Source organism: Pelodiscus sinensis, chromosome 1, assembly GCF_049634645.1.
Source record: "Pelodiscus sinensis isolate JC-2024 chromosome 1, ASM4963464v1, whole genome shotgun sequence".
NCBI lineage: Eukaryota > Metazoa > Chordata > Testudines > Trionychidae > Pelodiscus > Pelodiscus sinensis.
In genome coordinates this window covers 49,485,483-49,501,841 of record NC_134711.1, presented here as the reverse complement: position 1 = coordinate 49,501,841, position 16,359 = coordinate 49,485,483, and the positions used below count along the sequence as shown (strand labels likewise).

At 42.4% G+C, this 16,359-nt stretch overlaps 1 protein-coding gene across 4 annotated transcripts in view; it reads right to left on the bottom strand.

Annotated features, from left to right (window-relative positions):
* Positions 1-16,359, bottom strand: part of DOCK4 (dedicator of cytokinesis 4) — a 386,260-nt gene that overhangs the window by 31,205 nt on the left and 338,696 nt on the right. For all 4 annotated transcript variants that reach the window (XM_006122512.3, XM_006122513.3, XM_075929689.1 and 1 more), the window contains exons 38-42: positions 15,883-15,987; positions 11,263-11,404; positions 10,513-10,679; positions 8,029-8,115; positions 4,630-4,806 (exon numbers count right to left, since the gene is read on the bottom strand). In XM_006122512.3, the coding sequence (XP_006122574.1) occupies positions 4,630-4,806; positions 8,029-8,115; positions 10,513-10,679; positions 11,263-11,404; positions 15,883-15,987 (678 nt within the window). The remainder of the gene's footprint in view (positions 1-4,629; positions 4,807-8,028; positions 8,116-10,512; positions 10,680-11,262; positions 11,405-15,882; positions 15,988-16,359) is intronic.

The following is a 16,359-nucleotide window of genomic DNA, read 5'->3' as shown; positions in this document are numbered from 1 at the left end:
GGGCTAGAGCATCCACAGGGAAAAATTAGGAGGTGTTCATTGTCCACAGGCAGCCAAGCTCTCACCTGCCAGCTACTACACTGACCAACTCCTCCTCCTCCCTTCCAGTGCCTTTCACCCACTGTGAAACAGCTGATTTGCAACATTTGAGATGCTTCGGGAGAGAGGGGGATGTGCGGGGATAGGGTGCACTTGGAGGCGGTGGCTTGGGGGAAAGACTGGAGGGAGCACTCACTGTCTAGAAGAGAAGTAAGCATCTATGGTGACTAGGGATGTAAAAGGTTAACTGGTTAACCAGTTACCTGGTAAACATTGCGCTTACTGGAATGCTTACTGGAATGGTTGGATATCCAACTGCACCAGGTTAGAGCAGCCCTGGCTGAGTCCAGGTGGCCACATGGGTGCAACAGCCAGGGCTGTGCCAGATGGGGCCTGAGTGTCCCAAGTGGGCTGGTGGGACCACAGCCCCAGCTGTGCCAGAGAGGCCCAGGCAGGATCCTAGCCATGCCAGAGTGGAGCGAGCCCCACCCTAGGCACGCTGAGCTGTCAGGTAGGACCTGCCTGCCAATGGTTAAATGGTATATATAGGGCTATTTACATCTCTAATGGCGATCACAAACACTTAAGGGGACTTTTATGTCATGCCCACCTGCCTGCACCTCTCCTGCAAGAGGCACAATTCTCCCTTCTCCTATGTTAGATGTAGAGATGTATCTGGATGATAGTGGTAAAGAAGTGCTCTTTTACACAAATGCTCTTCTCTTTTATGGTGTAAGAAACTGCGTGTGTGGATTTGAAAGCATGACAAACAATATCTTGGCACAGCCTTAATGTAAATGTGATATTAAATAACACCTAATAGATTTGATTTTTGTTAACCAAAAGGAAATTACATGTTTTCACAAGTTCCACGGGTACTTCTGAGCTACTTCTAGCACACCTGAGTGTGCGAGTGACTTTTCACTACCTTTCCTCCCCTCGCCTGACCTTGAAAGTGCTCTCACTTGTATCAGATGGACAATTCATGGGGTCCTGCTAGCAGGCAAGGATTAACAGGAAGCAGTGTTCCCTCTTCTGTCATACCATGCCCTTCTCACCAGGGCTTGTCTCCTACATAGGAAGGTGGTTACACTGATTTTACAAAATCTACGTCAGAGAAATTAACATCTGCTCCTTTCCACCCCATTAATACAGCACATATAGTACAACGGCTCCCTGCATATGTATCTGCACACGCATAAGCTTTTATATCAGTAACAGAGAAAGACAAGAATTACTCAATGCTGTGACAATGGTTCATTTTTTATCCCCCTTTTCTTGGAGCTCCCCTCAGTAACACTCTTTGAGGTTTTCCATCCAAGTCGAGGGCGTAGAACTTTAGTTGTTAAATTCTCTCCCACCAATCATCATGCTTCTATGATCGCTTGTAAAAAAAGAGGGAATTCCTATTACTCTGGTCTGAGATACTCCAAAAGAGGTGCACGCTAAGGTAACTGTCAATGAGGAAAAGGGGTTGAGAAAAGAAAAGGGGAAGACTGACTGGTAGTGAAGAACCCATTATGCCCATATTCTCTTTATTCCTTCCATGGTACTTTAAACAAATTTATACAAGTTAAAATTCAAATAGAAAAAAAGGATTTCTTACTGACAGAATGGACATAATCTGAAGGATTTAATAAAGAATGTTTTTCTTTCAGCTATAGGCTTTTCATATCAAGTAGGTAGTGTACCTATAGTTTTGGATTAAGAATTAAGCAGTCTTGGAAAAGGGTTGAGAGAAAAATGTTGAAATATAAAATCCAGTAGTATTTTAAGGAGAAGTATGCAGTTGTAGAATGACTGAATCTTTTGACATCCTTAGCATTGGTGGTTGCCATGAATTAAGCATCAGAGCTTCTTTCACTCAATCTGCATATGTAACGAGGACAGAGTGTAAAATAATGAATTGTTATTTGGGAGATCATAAGCAAAAAAGGGCAGCTCTGCATTTGCTTTCAGCACAATGCTGAAATGGAGTCAGTACTGCATTATACTGGTAGGCTGTGTCTACACTGGCATGAATTTCCGGAAATGCTTAAAACGGAATACTATTCTGTTTTCAGTTTTTCCAGAAAAGGAGCGTCTACATTGGCAGGCTGCTTTTCCAGAAAAGCCCTTTTTCCGGAAAAGTGTCTGTGGCCAATGTAGACGCGCTTTCCGGAAAAGAGCCCCGATGGCCATTTTCGCGATCGGGGCTTTTTTCCGGAAAAGACTACTGGGCTGTCTACACTGGCCCTTTTCCGGAACAGTGTTCTGGAGTAAGGACTTATGCCCGAGCGGGAGCAGAATAGTTTTTCCGGAATAGCGGCTGATTTTGTACAGTAGAGCATCGTTGCTTTTCCGGAAATTCAAGGGCCTGTGTAGACAGCTCGCAGCTTATTCCGGAAAAGCGGCTGATTTTCCGGAATAAGTGGCCCAGTGTAGACACAGCCGTAGTTTTTGCTGGCTAGCTTTGCATACTTGCACATAATGCATCAGAACTGTTTCTCTGCTCTTGCTGTATATGGAAGACTTTGAAAGAGCAGGAGTGATGCCAGGAGTGTCAAGAAACAGCCCAGACAATACATGAGGGGCATTTTTTAGCCCTGCAGAGGGAAGTCAGGTTTCAAGAAGAGGGTGCTAGCTGAAGAATCTATTTTCTGGGTCCTGGCCTATTGTGCAGTGAGAGATGCTGCAACAAGGAGGAGGAGGAGGTCTATTGCAGAGCCTGTGCTCACTGTTCAGGCTAAACCTGAGCATATTCCTGAAGAGCAAAGGCTGGAAAGAGAAGAGACAGATTGAGTGAGTGGGCTTGTGGAGAAGGGAAGAGAAAGCCATCACGGAGTGCTGCCTGAGGGAAAATGAGGAAGAGGAAAAAATATAATGAGATGACAAAATGAAACCTGTTCCTTGTATTTAGCTGTGACACTGAATGCCTGTCTCAGACCCAAAGAGGAGTTCTCTCTAAGCTCAAAAGCATGCCTCTTTCACCAACAGATGATGGTCCAATAAAAGATATTACCTCGCACACTTATTTTACTAAGGAAAAATGAGAGTGCATCACACAAAAAAAGAGAAGAGGAATAAAGAAAATAAGCCCTCACTACCATCACTATCTTTAAGGATAGTACCTTTATGTTTAATTGATTCCTGTACTTACATTTTATTTCACATAGATTTAAAAGAGAAGTGCATAGGAGAAAGCTGAAAATGGGGTGGAAACCAACTAAGATCCCCAGGGGACGAGGGGAATATATGGGATGATGTAGATCACAGGAACAGGGGAGGAATGGGCTAGAACACTTAGTTTACTAATTCATGCTTTTTTTCTACATTAGCACTGGATCCCAGCATTGTGTCACGTTCATTTTCCTGCATCTTACTTCACGTGCTGCCTTCAACAATGTGACACTGTGGAGTGAGCCATGAATCGTTCTTTAACTTTTGACCTTTCCACAAAGTGGATACTCAATCTCTTCTTCTTCTGCACAGCAAGAGACGCGATTAGCAACATTCAAATATCCAAATCCAGATTAGTGTACCAATGAATATTTTGGAAATGGCTTAATGTAAATCTGAGATGCTGACAGCAAATGATCAAAGCAAATACTGATTTACAGTGTAGTCCATAGTTTGTGACTGGTGTCCTCAGTCACACTGTGAGCTAGCTCTCAATTTCCAGAGGGGAAAGAGATGACAGCATCAACCAGGAGAAGTTCTGAAATGGCTCAGTGTGAACCACTCTTTCCTGTGGAGGTTGAAATGTATTATTCAACTTCTTACCTTTGCATACTATTCCAAAAAACAGACCTAAATAACTTTTTGGGGGGAAAAATGTCAAGAATGAGCTAGTACTAATACTGCACACATAATTTCATTTTACTCAGATCTGTGGCTTCATTACACCACATAACTCTGCCTAGAAATAATATCCCAAACATTTAAGGTAATCACAAGGGTGGCCCAAGCATGGTAATATTCATGAATAATTCTTCAGCAAGAATATAAGTAAGAGATGACAAACAAAATACTTTTCAATTGCATACACTGTTTCCTTCTAGATTTTCCTCAAGAGATCAGATTCTTGAAAGACTTAGAGGAAAAAAAGAAAGATCTAGAACAAGTTGACACAACAGAAACCCCTTCTTATTAAGGAATAAATGTAAAGAGTGTTATTGGCAGAACCACCTCATTACGTTTTGGACTTTCTATCTCCTGACCTAAAAAGAAGCTGACACGGTAAAGAGTTGTAAAACTTATCTTAAATAGAGTAGCTTAGCATTTCACAGAAAAAAGTCAGTAATGACCAAAAAATGCAAGACAATTCTGAATCTACTTATTACTATGATAATTTTAGTGATACTTAAAACAAAATGTAAATAATAATAAAATTATACACATTTAATATCACCTTTGATATTTATTTTAGTGCAGGTGATCAAGTATGATGCAGTGCACTATTTGCATCTATTATATATAATATTATGTACATTTTTACAGAGCAAAATGCAGAGAGAAAGAGCTTAAAATTAATAAAACTATGCATGGAACTGATAATACAACAGATCTGTACTACTATAAAGTTACTTACTTTATAAATAACTTGCTTACCTCTTGGTACCTAGCAACTCCACCATTAACTGCTGCATCTATAACCCCATTCAGACACATTGTGAGTGGGTTTATATTCTGCATCTGTCGGGTCTGACATTGACTAATCAGAGTTCTCAGCTGCTGGTTTTTATTTTCCAGCACTTCAATAGCATTCTCGAGGGGACTCATTTCCACCTGTAGGGGGTGAGGGGGGGGGGGAGAAGGGGAAATCACCAAGAACATGGTTAATTCTCAAACATTTAACAGATAATTTATTTACGGCTGATTTTGCCGAATTCTAGACTCTAAACAATTCTATCAGTCAATTTTTCAAATATTTGTAGAAAATTCCTAAATGCCTGGGTTGCCTTGTGAGACATGTGGTCAAAGATAGAATGACCTTCAACCGCACAAGCAAGAACAAGACTCTAGAAGGCTGATGAGCATCTCCTGCAAAATACTGAGCTCTTCAACACCTGGTGAAATTAACGAGGGACTCATTATCAGGCTGGGAGTGATAAAAATTTCTGTACTGTACTAAAGAGTCAGAGGAGTTTCCTAGCTGCTAATAGATACTGCAAAAAGACAGAAAGGCAGCAGTTTGCAATTCAGTAGCTAGAATCATAGAACAGAATCATAAATAGAACTGGAAGGGATCTCAAGAGGTCATCAAGTCCAATCCTGGTAGAGGACAGACCGTTTTATGGCCTCTACAGTTGTCATCATTTACCAAATGTTACCATGCAGTGGTATTTGAGATTACACAATTGCATATTATGCCAAGCATAGAGGAAACTGTAGTGATTCAGATATCACTGTAGCTAGCTGCTGGCAAAAGCTGACTGGAATGGTGATAAAGGTACCGAAGGGTGAGTCTCCTGCTGTTTTGCGATGACGTTTTTCATGCAAAACGTTGGATTGCGCTGTATTGATCTGGGAACTTGAGTGTAGTGGAGCAGCGGGCACTGTACCAATCAACTAACAGGTTTTCTCTTGCCTTATACAGAATTGCATCATCTGATTTATATTAAACTGAGTAGCTGTTTTTCAGTGGGGACTATACCCAAAGGATGAAAGAGCGACTGACATTTAGTTGCTATAAAAAAAGAGAGAATAATTGATTTTTAAAGGGAAATAATTTGCTCAGAAGTAACCCTATGCTTAATGGGGAGCAGTTTCCCTTTAGTACTGTGCTATCTTCGGGTATGTCTACACATCAAAGTTAATTTGGAATAACAGCCGTTATTCCGAATTAACTTCCATAGCGTTTACACAAGCAAACCGCTATTTCAAATTAAATTTGAAATAGTGGGGCGCTTAATTCGAGTTTGGTAAACCTCATTCTACGAGGAATAATGCCTAACTTGAATTAGCTAATTCGGAATAAGCGCTGTGTAGATGCTCATTCTGAAATAGGGGGCCTCCAGCCTTCCCAGTTTCCCCTGGTGGCCACTCTGGGCCAAACCAGGAAAACTCTTCTCCCTCCCCCAAGCCCTGGAGCCCTTAAAAGGGCAGATTATGGCCACAGTGCCTGTGCCAGCTCCAAGCCTGCCGGCCCAGAGCCAGCAGTCACTGCCCCAACCCAGTGGCCCCAAAACATGAGCCAGCCCTCCACTGCACTCCAGGAGCCGTCTGCCAGCTCCCAGGAGCCTGCCAGGGCCCGGAGAAGGTGGGCACCTTCCTGGTCCAGGGTGGAAATCAGGGTGGACTATACTCAGGTTTGGGGGGGATGCCCCCAATGTCCATGTTCTCCGACAGAGGAACGCAGCCGTTTATGGCAGGCAAGCTGCCAGCCTGGCCACCAAAGGCCACATGCGAACCCAGAAGCAGGTTTGCATGAAAATCAAGTTAGTCCAGCAAGACCCCCAACCCTGAGCTTCTCCTCCTTATTCCCCTTGCCTCCCCTTCCAGCTCCCTCCTCCCAGGTTTCCCCCTCCCCTCTCGCAGCCTCATTCCCACCCCAGTTTCTGTCAATAAAGAGAGTTTATTTTTGGCAAGAAATGTGTTTTTATTTGACATCAGGAAGGGGGGTTAGGGAGGGATAAGTGGAAGGAGGGAGGAATGAGGCACAAGCCCCCAGTGGGGCACACCAGGGAGGCTCTTAGTGCTCCTCAGAGTGGAAGCTCTCCTGCAGGGCCTCCTAGATACTGACAGCCCCCCCGATGGACCTCTGGGATGGCAGCCTGCAGAAAGTGCAGCCAGGCTCATAGCAACATGTCTACGAGAAGCACCAGAGTGCCCAGGGGCAGCTCCGGCTCCATGTTGCAGAGTGCTGTGGTGTCCCGAGTGAGGGCAACCAGTAGAGACACAAAAGCTTTGCTCTCCCTCATCGAGGCAGGCAAGCAAGCAGGAACACCTGAAAACCGGCTGCCTGAGAGGCAGATGGGGTGTGTGTGTCCCTTTAAGCACAGGCGTCAGATAGCCTTAGGCAACAGCCACACACAGACACTCCTGACCGGATGCCCTGCCTGACCTGGTTCTGGCTGTCTTTAAATCCGATTCTGTGTCCAGTCAGTGTGGATGTAGTATTTTGAATTAGCAAAATGCTAATTCGAACTGCATTTTGTGTGTAGACACGTTAATTCGAATTAGCTTAATTCGAATTAACTATTTTGAATTAAGATAAGTCAAATTAATGCTGTAGTGTAGACATACCCTTCTTTGGCAAGAGGGAGAATATTTGTCTATGACAACCACCTAGGCCTAAAACTTGCTAGATTAGCTAGAAGACTTAAAAAGAGAAGCATTATTTTTCAGAATGTTTCAAATGTATTAGAGAAGTTTCCTTGAAATTGAACTGTGAAGAAAAATAATAAATTACAAACTGTCAGTAAAGGGCAGTTACTTTAAACCTTAATCTTATAATCAGCTTCATGTTGGCAGGTTTCTGCACCCATGCAGAGACCTAGTGAAATTAACAGTGCTCTGTACAGAGAGAGGAATCCACCCCCATGCACTTATAGCAAAATGGCGCCCCCGAGAATGATTACCTTTCAAGTATACCATGAGACATGTTAGGCCATAAATATTCTAAGCACTGAACATTGGCATGCCAGGTTCTAAGAAAATAATTTGCTGACATTAAGTGTCACGTTGGATTACATTTTTCTTTGAGGGTTTTTTTGGCCTTAATTGTTTAAATCAATCACAACGATGGTTGGTGGTCCCTATCAGTGCTATTCAGTTATTTATGGGAATTAGATACCAAAGAAAGATTTAAAAATAATTTATTAGCTTTATTCAGCATGAAAAACATGCTGAGATGGATTCCTGCCACTAGCAACACTAGGTATTACTAATAAATATTTAAATCTGGTTTATTCCATGCTGTACGTATAAAAAGTAACCTAGTTTCTAACATAGTATTCAAAATGGACTCAGAAACAAGAGCCTAATAACAGGAATCATCATACTCACTACTTCACGTTTTTCCACTTCGAACCAGCGGGATATCCCAGGCAAACTCTGCACTAAGATCAGTGTTGTTCTTTCCACCCACAGACTCTACAAAATACCAAAAAAAAAAGTGTTAATTTTTGGGGATACATGATCTAGAATGTTTTGTCACCATGCCCTATTTTATGTTATTGATTTGATGTTGTGCAGTTTTATTAACTTATGGATTTCTTTGTTCATGTGATACTGAATGGCAAATATGTGGTAAAAGCCACATCTGTTCAAATGACCATCCTAAAGAGTACAATATGCAATTTTCTCCTTTATCATGTAGGAATGACTATTAATTTCTGCCGATTTCATGAGTGAAAGATACAGTTTTTAATAATATCTTGGTCTTTGTTCTCTAAATGGACTATAGATGAAAGCCACTCACAATCTAATTTATTATGAAAAAGGCAGTTTGTAGTTTTTGTATTCCTTAGATAAAGAATATATAGGAAAAAGACTTATGTTTAAAAAGAGTGACTCACTGTCCATCAAGTCCTACATTGTATCAAAGTGTATTGCATGTGTCATAAACAAACACAATATTATTAAGTTCTCTTTAGGGAAATATTTTAAAATAATTTAAAAACATTAAATCATAATCAAAGTTCCCACAGTACATAATATAATATTTATATAAAATATATAAGAGTAGTGCCATTAAAAATTCCTAAACCTTAATCAGAATATAGAACTGATTCATAAACCTCATTTATATGGTGCTTTTTATCACTCTTGCAGTTTTTACTTTGTTTACAACAATACCAATGTGTGATCATTTACTTTATACATTTTAATAATTCGTCACTGAAGCACAAGATGTTCAAATGTATTTCTTATATACATTACTAAGAGATTAATATCTTGGACTAGGTACATCTATATAATCAGGGAGGTGTATGTTGAAAGAGTTTTTAAGTGTCTTGTGGGTCAGTGTTAAAGTTGATACTGAAAAATGCAAGGAGGAATTTTCCACTCACCAATATTTGTTAGTAGGATTGATAATGATTTATTTACAGGTTGCACCTCAAAAATCTGGGATTCTCTGGTCTAGCATCATCCGTGGTCTGGCATGACTATGGATGTTCCAGGATCAGAGAGTCCCGGTGCACTGCAGGAAGGGGGGGGAGGGGGAGGCTCTGGAGCTGTCTTGCAACTCAGTTGGGCTGTGAGGTAGGGCTGGGAGTCAGCATGTGGCTCATCTAGGCTGGGAGGGGGAGGGTAAGTAGCCAGGGCACAGCTCAGTTGAGCTGCAGGGCAGGGGGGAGGACACCAGGAGCCAGTGCGCAGCTCAGCTGGGCTGCGGGGGGGGGGGGGGGGGGGAAGGAGCCAGGTGCCAGTGTGTGGCTCAAGTGGGCTGTGGGGGCCAGAAGCTTGTGGGGAGGCAGCAGGGGGGAGCAGCAGTGAGCCTAAAATGACTTCCCCTGCTCCAGAAAAAATCCCTCATCCAAGACCAGTCAGTTCCCCGGCTGCTGAACCAGGGAGGTCCAACCTGTATTAGGGACTAAACAGGCTTGACCCTAGATTAAAAGATAGCATGTATTCATCATGTCACAAGGTCAAACCAAAAACCATATTACACCTTAAGAGTCACAATTTGATCCCTTGTCTCCTTCTACAGAAGAAATCACCTAGCCAGCCTTATGCCTAGCACAGATTGCTTTACTTCCCAGTCTGTGCCAGTTTAACTGTTTCAGCAAACTGTGGATGCTGCTTTCCACCTCAAAGCCATATAGGTGGCTATATAAATAAAGGGGCTTCTTATGTTTTTTTAGGGTACATCTACACTAGCCCCCTAGATTGATCTAGGGAGGCTAATGAGGATGACCAGAATTGCAAATCAAGCCCAGGATTTAAATATCCCGCGCTTGATTTGCATGTTCCTGGCCGGTTGCCATTTTAGAAATTGACTAGCCCAAAGTAACTGCCCGTGTCTTCACGTGGCAGTGAAATGGGATTCCGATTTAAAGCCCCTAATTTGAATTAGCTGATAAACTTCATTGCAGGAGGAATACCAGTTAATTCGAGTTAGGGCTTTAAATCAGAATCCCGTTTCACTGCCGCGTGTAGACGCGGGCAGTTACTTCAGGCTAGTCAATTTCTAAAATGGCGACCGGCCGGGAACATGAAAATCAAGCGCGAGATATTTAAATCCCGGGCTTGATTTGCAATTCTGGTCCCCTCATTAGCCTTCCTAGATCGATCTAGGGGGCTAGTGTAGACATACCCCTACTCTCTTGTGCAGGTATTTAGGGCAAGTGACAATCCTGCCTTAAGTTTGTTTTCCTTATTTTCATTTACTTCAGAAGAGTATGGAAATGAAACTTGATTTGCCATTATCTGTCAAATTCATTTAATTTACTTATCTAATTCATTAAGCACATAAATATAAAATGATCTTATGAAATAAGTTGTTATACAACATCAGTAGCACAAGAAACTGCACAATACTTGTACCTTGAATTCATTCTCCTTGTCCTTGGTCCCTTTGTGGAATGGCCTGTCATATCGGAATCTCCAGATATGGTTCACTTTATAAAAACTCTTGATGTTATCTGGGATGCCTTCTCTCTGCAGGACCTCCTGGCTTTCAGGAATCGGAGTCACTGCATAGATCTGCAAATCTACATGTAAAAAGTTAAGGGCCAAACTAACTTATTACCAGCAAAATGAGTAGGATTGTTCTGGAAGTTTAAAGGAATAAAAATTCGTTCAGTTCACATCCTTAAGCTTTCAGACCCTTACCTGTTTTAACAAGTCACATTTACTTCTATAATGCAGCTATTTATTATATGAAAATTCAAATATTTAACAATGGATAAGTCTTTTTTCACCCATAGCTTATGATGCCATCCTCTGTAAATCAAAGAAGTAGAATTACTGCAACTTAAACTGACATATTAGTGCTCAAAGTGTGGCAGCTCTACAAAGTAATTCTAATTAAATCAAAATGTTTAACCAGTGATCTCCTAATTAAGGTTTTTAAAACAAAAAACAATAAAATGTAGAAACATAAAAGAATGACTGGAAGTAGTTTACCTAAAGAAATTATTAATAAAAAGTGTTAGAAGTTAAATTGTTCCCTGATGCAATTCCAATAATTTCAGAGGAGTTACATCACACATGAATTTGGCTGTAACAATATAATTTTTGTTCAAAATGTGCAAAAACTAACTGCAGAGTATGATCTTGTGAATGTATGGATACACTGTGCTTCTGCCTGAAAGATGGTCTCATCTGGCTGATTGGCATGTTGCATAGCAATGGCATGTGGGAACTCATTCAACATTCGCTGTTGGAAAGCCTCCAATCTCTCATAGTCATGTCCTCGGCAAACAAACTCCTTATTCTGTACAGAAGAAGCAGAGCGAGTTAAAATAAAATAACTGGCTTCTATCAAGTAGATTAAGACACACTTTTAAAAGAAGGCTTTTTGGGGATGCCTACTGCACTATGCCAATGAAGAAAAATGTAAGTAACAAAACGCAAATGGAGAAAACAAATATAGGAGAAGAAGTGGTGGAGTGAAAAAGGAAAGCAAATGTAATCAAGACTTATAGAGTATATTTTATTGCTCAAGGCATTCTGAAAAATCTAATCATTACATATTTTGGCAAGGAGAGATCTGAAAGACAAAAATGGCTTTTACTAGCTGAAAATATGCACAGGTAATGTAAAGTAATGGATGGTGAATGGAGGTTCATAAGTGCTTTATGTGGCAAACTGAATATTTTTTCTTGTTAACTCCAAAATCTTGCTTTATAGATATGCACCATGGAGAAAGGGAATGAATAAGAACCTTCAAAATGTATCCTTACTACCTCTCTCTCTAAACACTGCACAGAACACCAGTCTGATATATTCTGCCTGCCCAGCCTTGGGAGTGCGGGGGTGGGGGGGGGAGAGGGGGGAGGGAGTGAATGAGGGGAACTGAGACTGTTTCAATTCTGAGTCTTCCACATAGCTGCTCACTATTCCCCTGCACCACCAGGTCAGTTTGGCTTCCTTAAGCATTTCTGTGTACAACATGAACCTCACATCAATCACTAGATGCCAGGAGCTGGCATTCCCAATGCAACAGTGATTGTTTACAATGGTTGTGCTGATACAGGTTGAACCTCCCTGGTCCAGCATGGTCCCAAACAACAGAATTTGCTGGACCAGGGGAGGTGTCCCTTGCCATGAGCCAGCTGGCTGCCTGCCTCTGGTCTCCTCTAACTTCTTGCTCTGCTGCTGCTAGCTCAGCCCCAGGCTGCCTTTGCCCGGCTGTGGCCCATTCTGCTGTGTGCAGCCAGATTTCCCCAGCCCTATACAGCAGCCGCAGGCAGCTGGGTTTCTCTGGCCCCCTGCCCCATGCTGCTGCTGGCTGTCAGGGTTCTCCAGCTCCATGCTGCCATGGGCTGCCAGGAGCGGCTGGACTTCTCAGGCTCTCAACCCTACACTGTTGTAGGTGCCTAGAATTCCCCAACCCCCAGCTTTGGGCTGCTGTGGGCTGCCAGGATTCTCTGGTCCCAACACTGTTTTTGGGCTCCTCCGGCCCCACTCTCCCATGCCGGGCTGCTGACCTTTCTGCCATTAGGCTCCAGAGCTCTCTGGTCCAGGGGCATACATTGCCGGATTAGAGACTACCAGTTTTCAGAGGTGCAACCTGTAGTTGCAAATGCTATGGAAATAGTCTTTTTCATCAGCTTCCTAAACTCCTGGGCAGGGCACATAGGACTTTAGACAAGGCCTCATCTTTGTCTAATACAGGATTTTGTCCAGCCTACCAGAACACATTTGCTATTCTCCAACCTATATTGTTAGATAAATTCACTTGTTTTATCTGTATTTTAGCAGTGATTTTGCAGAGCAGTATTTGCTAAAAACAATCATTATCTCTGTGAACTCATGAGGACATGAACAGAGATGCTGCACACATCTGAGAGCTCCAGCCTTTCTTGTGAACTGCTGTGGGTGAAATACGCTCTGATAATCTTGCGTGCAAATAAACATAATAGCTGAGGACACTTAGCTAGGGCCTTCACAACAATAATTAACAAGCCACTTGCCTTCAAAAACAATGAGGCGGATATAAACAATAAGTCTGAAGTGGGCTTGCAAAAATAACACAGTAACTCTGTTCTTTGTAGTTTAGCAGTGTTACTTCCAATTAACTCACAGAGAAAATTATATTTAAAAAATCAGAGACAAATGTACAGAAAAGTAACCATTGAATATCTAATGGGCAATGATTTTTTTCAACAAGATTTATTTTATTTATTTTAAAATAGATTTGTAAAAATGGCTTGAACCAAATAGTTGTAATATATTCACCCAATGTGTTTTGTGTCACCTTTCCGAAAAGGGGAAGGATTTTCATATTATACTTACAAAAAGCAAGACTGTAACTTCCCCTAATGGCCTGCACAGGCCAGTAAGTATGCCCCAGCTTCTTTCCCTTCAAGCTACCTCGGCGACTGCTTTTTTTCAGTGTGTGGGCTGGGGAACACAGAGGAATGGGATCTAGGACACAAATTCTATGGAAAGTGGAAGGAATCTTTCCTCTGTCTCACAAGTGCCAGTCAGCACAGCTGGGTCAACACGAGGGGAAAACTCCAGTACAAATATTCAAAGGCACCTAAGTTCCGTTTTCAAGAGTGACTTTGCACTTCAAAGCCTGAGTCTCACTTAAAGTCAATGGGAGTTAAGACCTTTAGTACCTAAGACACTTTTCAAAACGAGCACTACACAGCTTTGAAAAAGTTATCCTTAGTCTGTACTTGGTTGAGCCATGATTTTATCTGAATAATCTGAATAAGATTGAGAAGAAGAAATATGTGTTTTATATTCAAAGCTTTGACAGAGAAGAGCCTGACCAGTGCACCAGAGTATTAGAATCACATTACATTTCCAATCAGCAATAAGGACAACTACATGTCTCTTCTACAGTCTTGAAAGCTTCCAAGAATTTTTGTGAAGTTATTTTCCCATTGGAAGATCAGGTATTACCTTGTTTGGTTAGCTGATCGGTTATTTTGGAGGTAAGAAATCACTACACACAAAGGTCTTAGAATAATAAGGATGGACATGTTTTTATTCTTTAATCTTTCTGATTTACCACCTCCATTCTTACTATACACACCACCACACCTACACCCACCTAATATGAAACACAATCCCAAGTATTCTGCTCATTACTCAAGTGTTTAGCTATTACCGGGGTCCTTCAGAGCAGGAGGCTGGGAGAGTGGGGAGAGCAGGAGACAGGGTGGGGGGTTGAGAAGGGGCTCAGGGCAGGAGGCTGGGAGTGTGGGGATTGCAGGAATCAGGATGTTGGATTGAGGAGGGGCTCAGGGCAGGGGGCTGAGGACCTGAGTGGTGCGGGGGGTGACGGCTGGGGAGTGAAGAGGAGTCAGGGTGGGGATCCCATGCAGCAGGGCTTTCTCTCCCCACTCCCTGATTGGCAGGTACTTTTGCACCCCCCCAATCTCCCACAGCCAGCAGGAGCATTTTCTCTCCCCACAGTTCCCCTAGCCAGCAGAGAAAAGAGGCCCCAGTTGGCAGGGGCCTTTTCTCTCCATCTAGCAGGGCTTTCTTCCTGCCCTCCTCCTCCGTTGCTGCAACCAAGGGCTGGGAGGTGGGATGGAGAAGGGTTTGCGGCAGGAGGGCGAGTTACCTGGTCTGGTGGCAGGCAAGATGGTGAGTCCCAGCTTCACCTGGCCACTCTCTTGGTAATACAGATGCCCCCAGTAGTCATTCTGCAGTACAGTTATCTCCTGCACTCGCTGCCCCCAGTAGCCGTTGTAAGTATCATGTCCCTCCTCTCTGCCCCATCCCTTTTCATGTTATGGAAAACAGTTCCATTTCAAGGACTGCCCATTTTCCTAGCACAACAAACTCTGACCTTGCTTTAAGTGAGGAGAAGAGGAAGCTGCATACCAAATTTGGTGGCCGTAGCTTTTACCATTTAGGTGTTCTTTAACAAATGTCCTTGTAGACAGACAGACAGTCTCACAGACTAAAATATACTCTAAAATATATACAACCCTAAAATATATCCATCAGCATTTTCATGAGCACAGGGTAAAGGGGTGATGTTGATCACATTCCCTAATTGCCCCTTTGCCCAGTAGGATCACCCTCCCTTCCCCTGACACACTAACAGGTTTCTGGGCAGTTACCAGTAGAAACAAAGTGGGAGAAAGGTTCATGAGGGAGCTTTGATACCCTAGTAGCCCCATAGCATTTCCCATTTGTAAATCAAGACACATTTGGAGCTCAAAACATGTAGTTCTGGAGGAGTTGCTGTCCATTCCTGGGGAATAAATATCCCCTTCCCCAAAGGGAATATTAGGGAACCACTCCACTAAGGAACTACTCCACTGGGCTATGTCTACATTGGCGGGTTCTTGTGCAAGAACTCTTGTGCAAGAACACGCCACAGTGCCATGTGCTTTTGCGCAAGAACATCCCTGGCAGTGTGGACACTCCTTTGTGCAAGGAAACTCTGATGGCCATTTTAGCCATAGGGCTTTCTTGCGCAAGAAACCTCTGCTGGGCGTCCACATTGCCCTCTTGTGCAAGAGCTCTTGTGCAAGAGAGCTTACACTTGTTAGAAAAGAGCGTAGCTCTTGCGCAAGAATCCTTCTCTTACCACACTTTACTGTAAATCTTCTTGTGCAAGAGCAGAACCCACCAGTGTAGACATAGCCCTGGAGTTTTTTCATCTTCTACAAAGGAAGAACTGGAATAAGAGGTAATCAGGTTCTCAAGTACAGAAAGAGATGATGAATGACAGCATGACTGACAGAATTAGTGCATCAAACTGGTATCGAATTTACTTACTCTCAAGAAAAATGGAAACTTTTTCCCATAAAATCCAACTCGGAAAAACTCTGGCTCCAAACGTTGTTGATCCATGATTTTATCATACAATGAGGCTTCCATCATCTGAATAAGATCGAGAAGAAGAAATATGTTTTATATCAAAGCTTTTACAAAGAAGAGTCTGCTCAGTGCCCCAGGATATTAAAAGCACATTACGGTTCTAATTGGCAATGAGGAGAACTGGATGCCTTTTCCACAGTGGATTGAAAGCTTCCTAGAATTTCTGTGAAATTATTTTCACTTAGTAAGATCAGGTATTACCTTTGTTTGGCTGATTGATTTTTGGAGGTGAGAAATCACTACACACAAAGCTCTTAGAATAACAAAATTGTACAGGTTTTTTTCTTTAATATTTTTAATTTACCACCTCCATTCTTATTAAACACATCCACACGGATGCACAGCTACATGCCCCTAATCTGAAACCTAATTCCA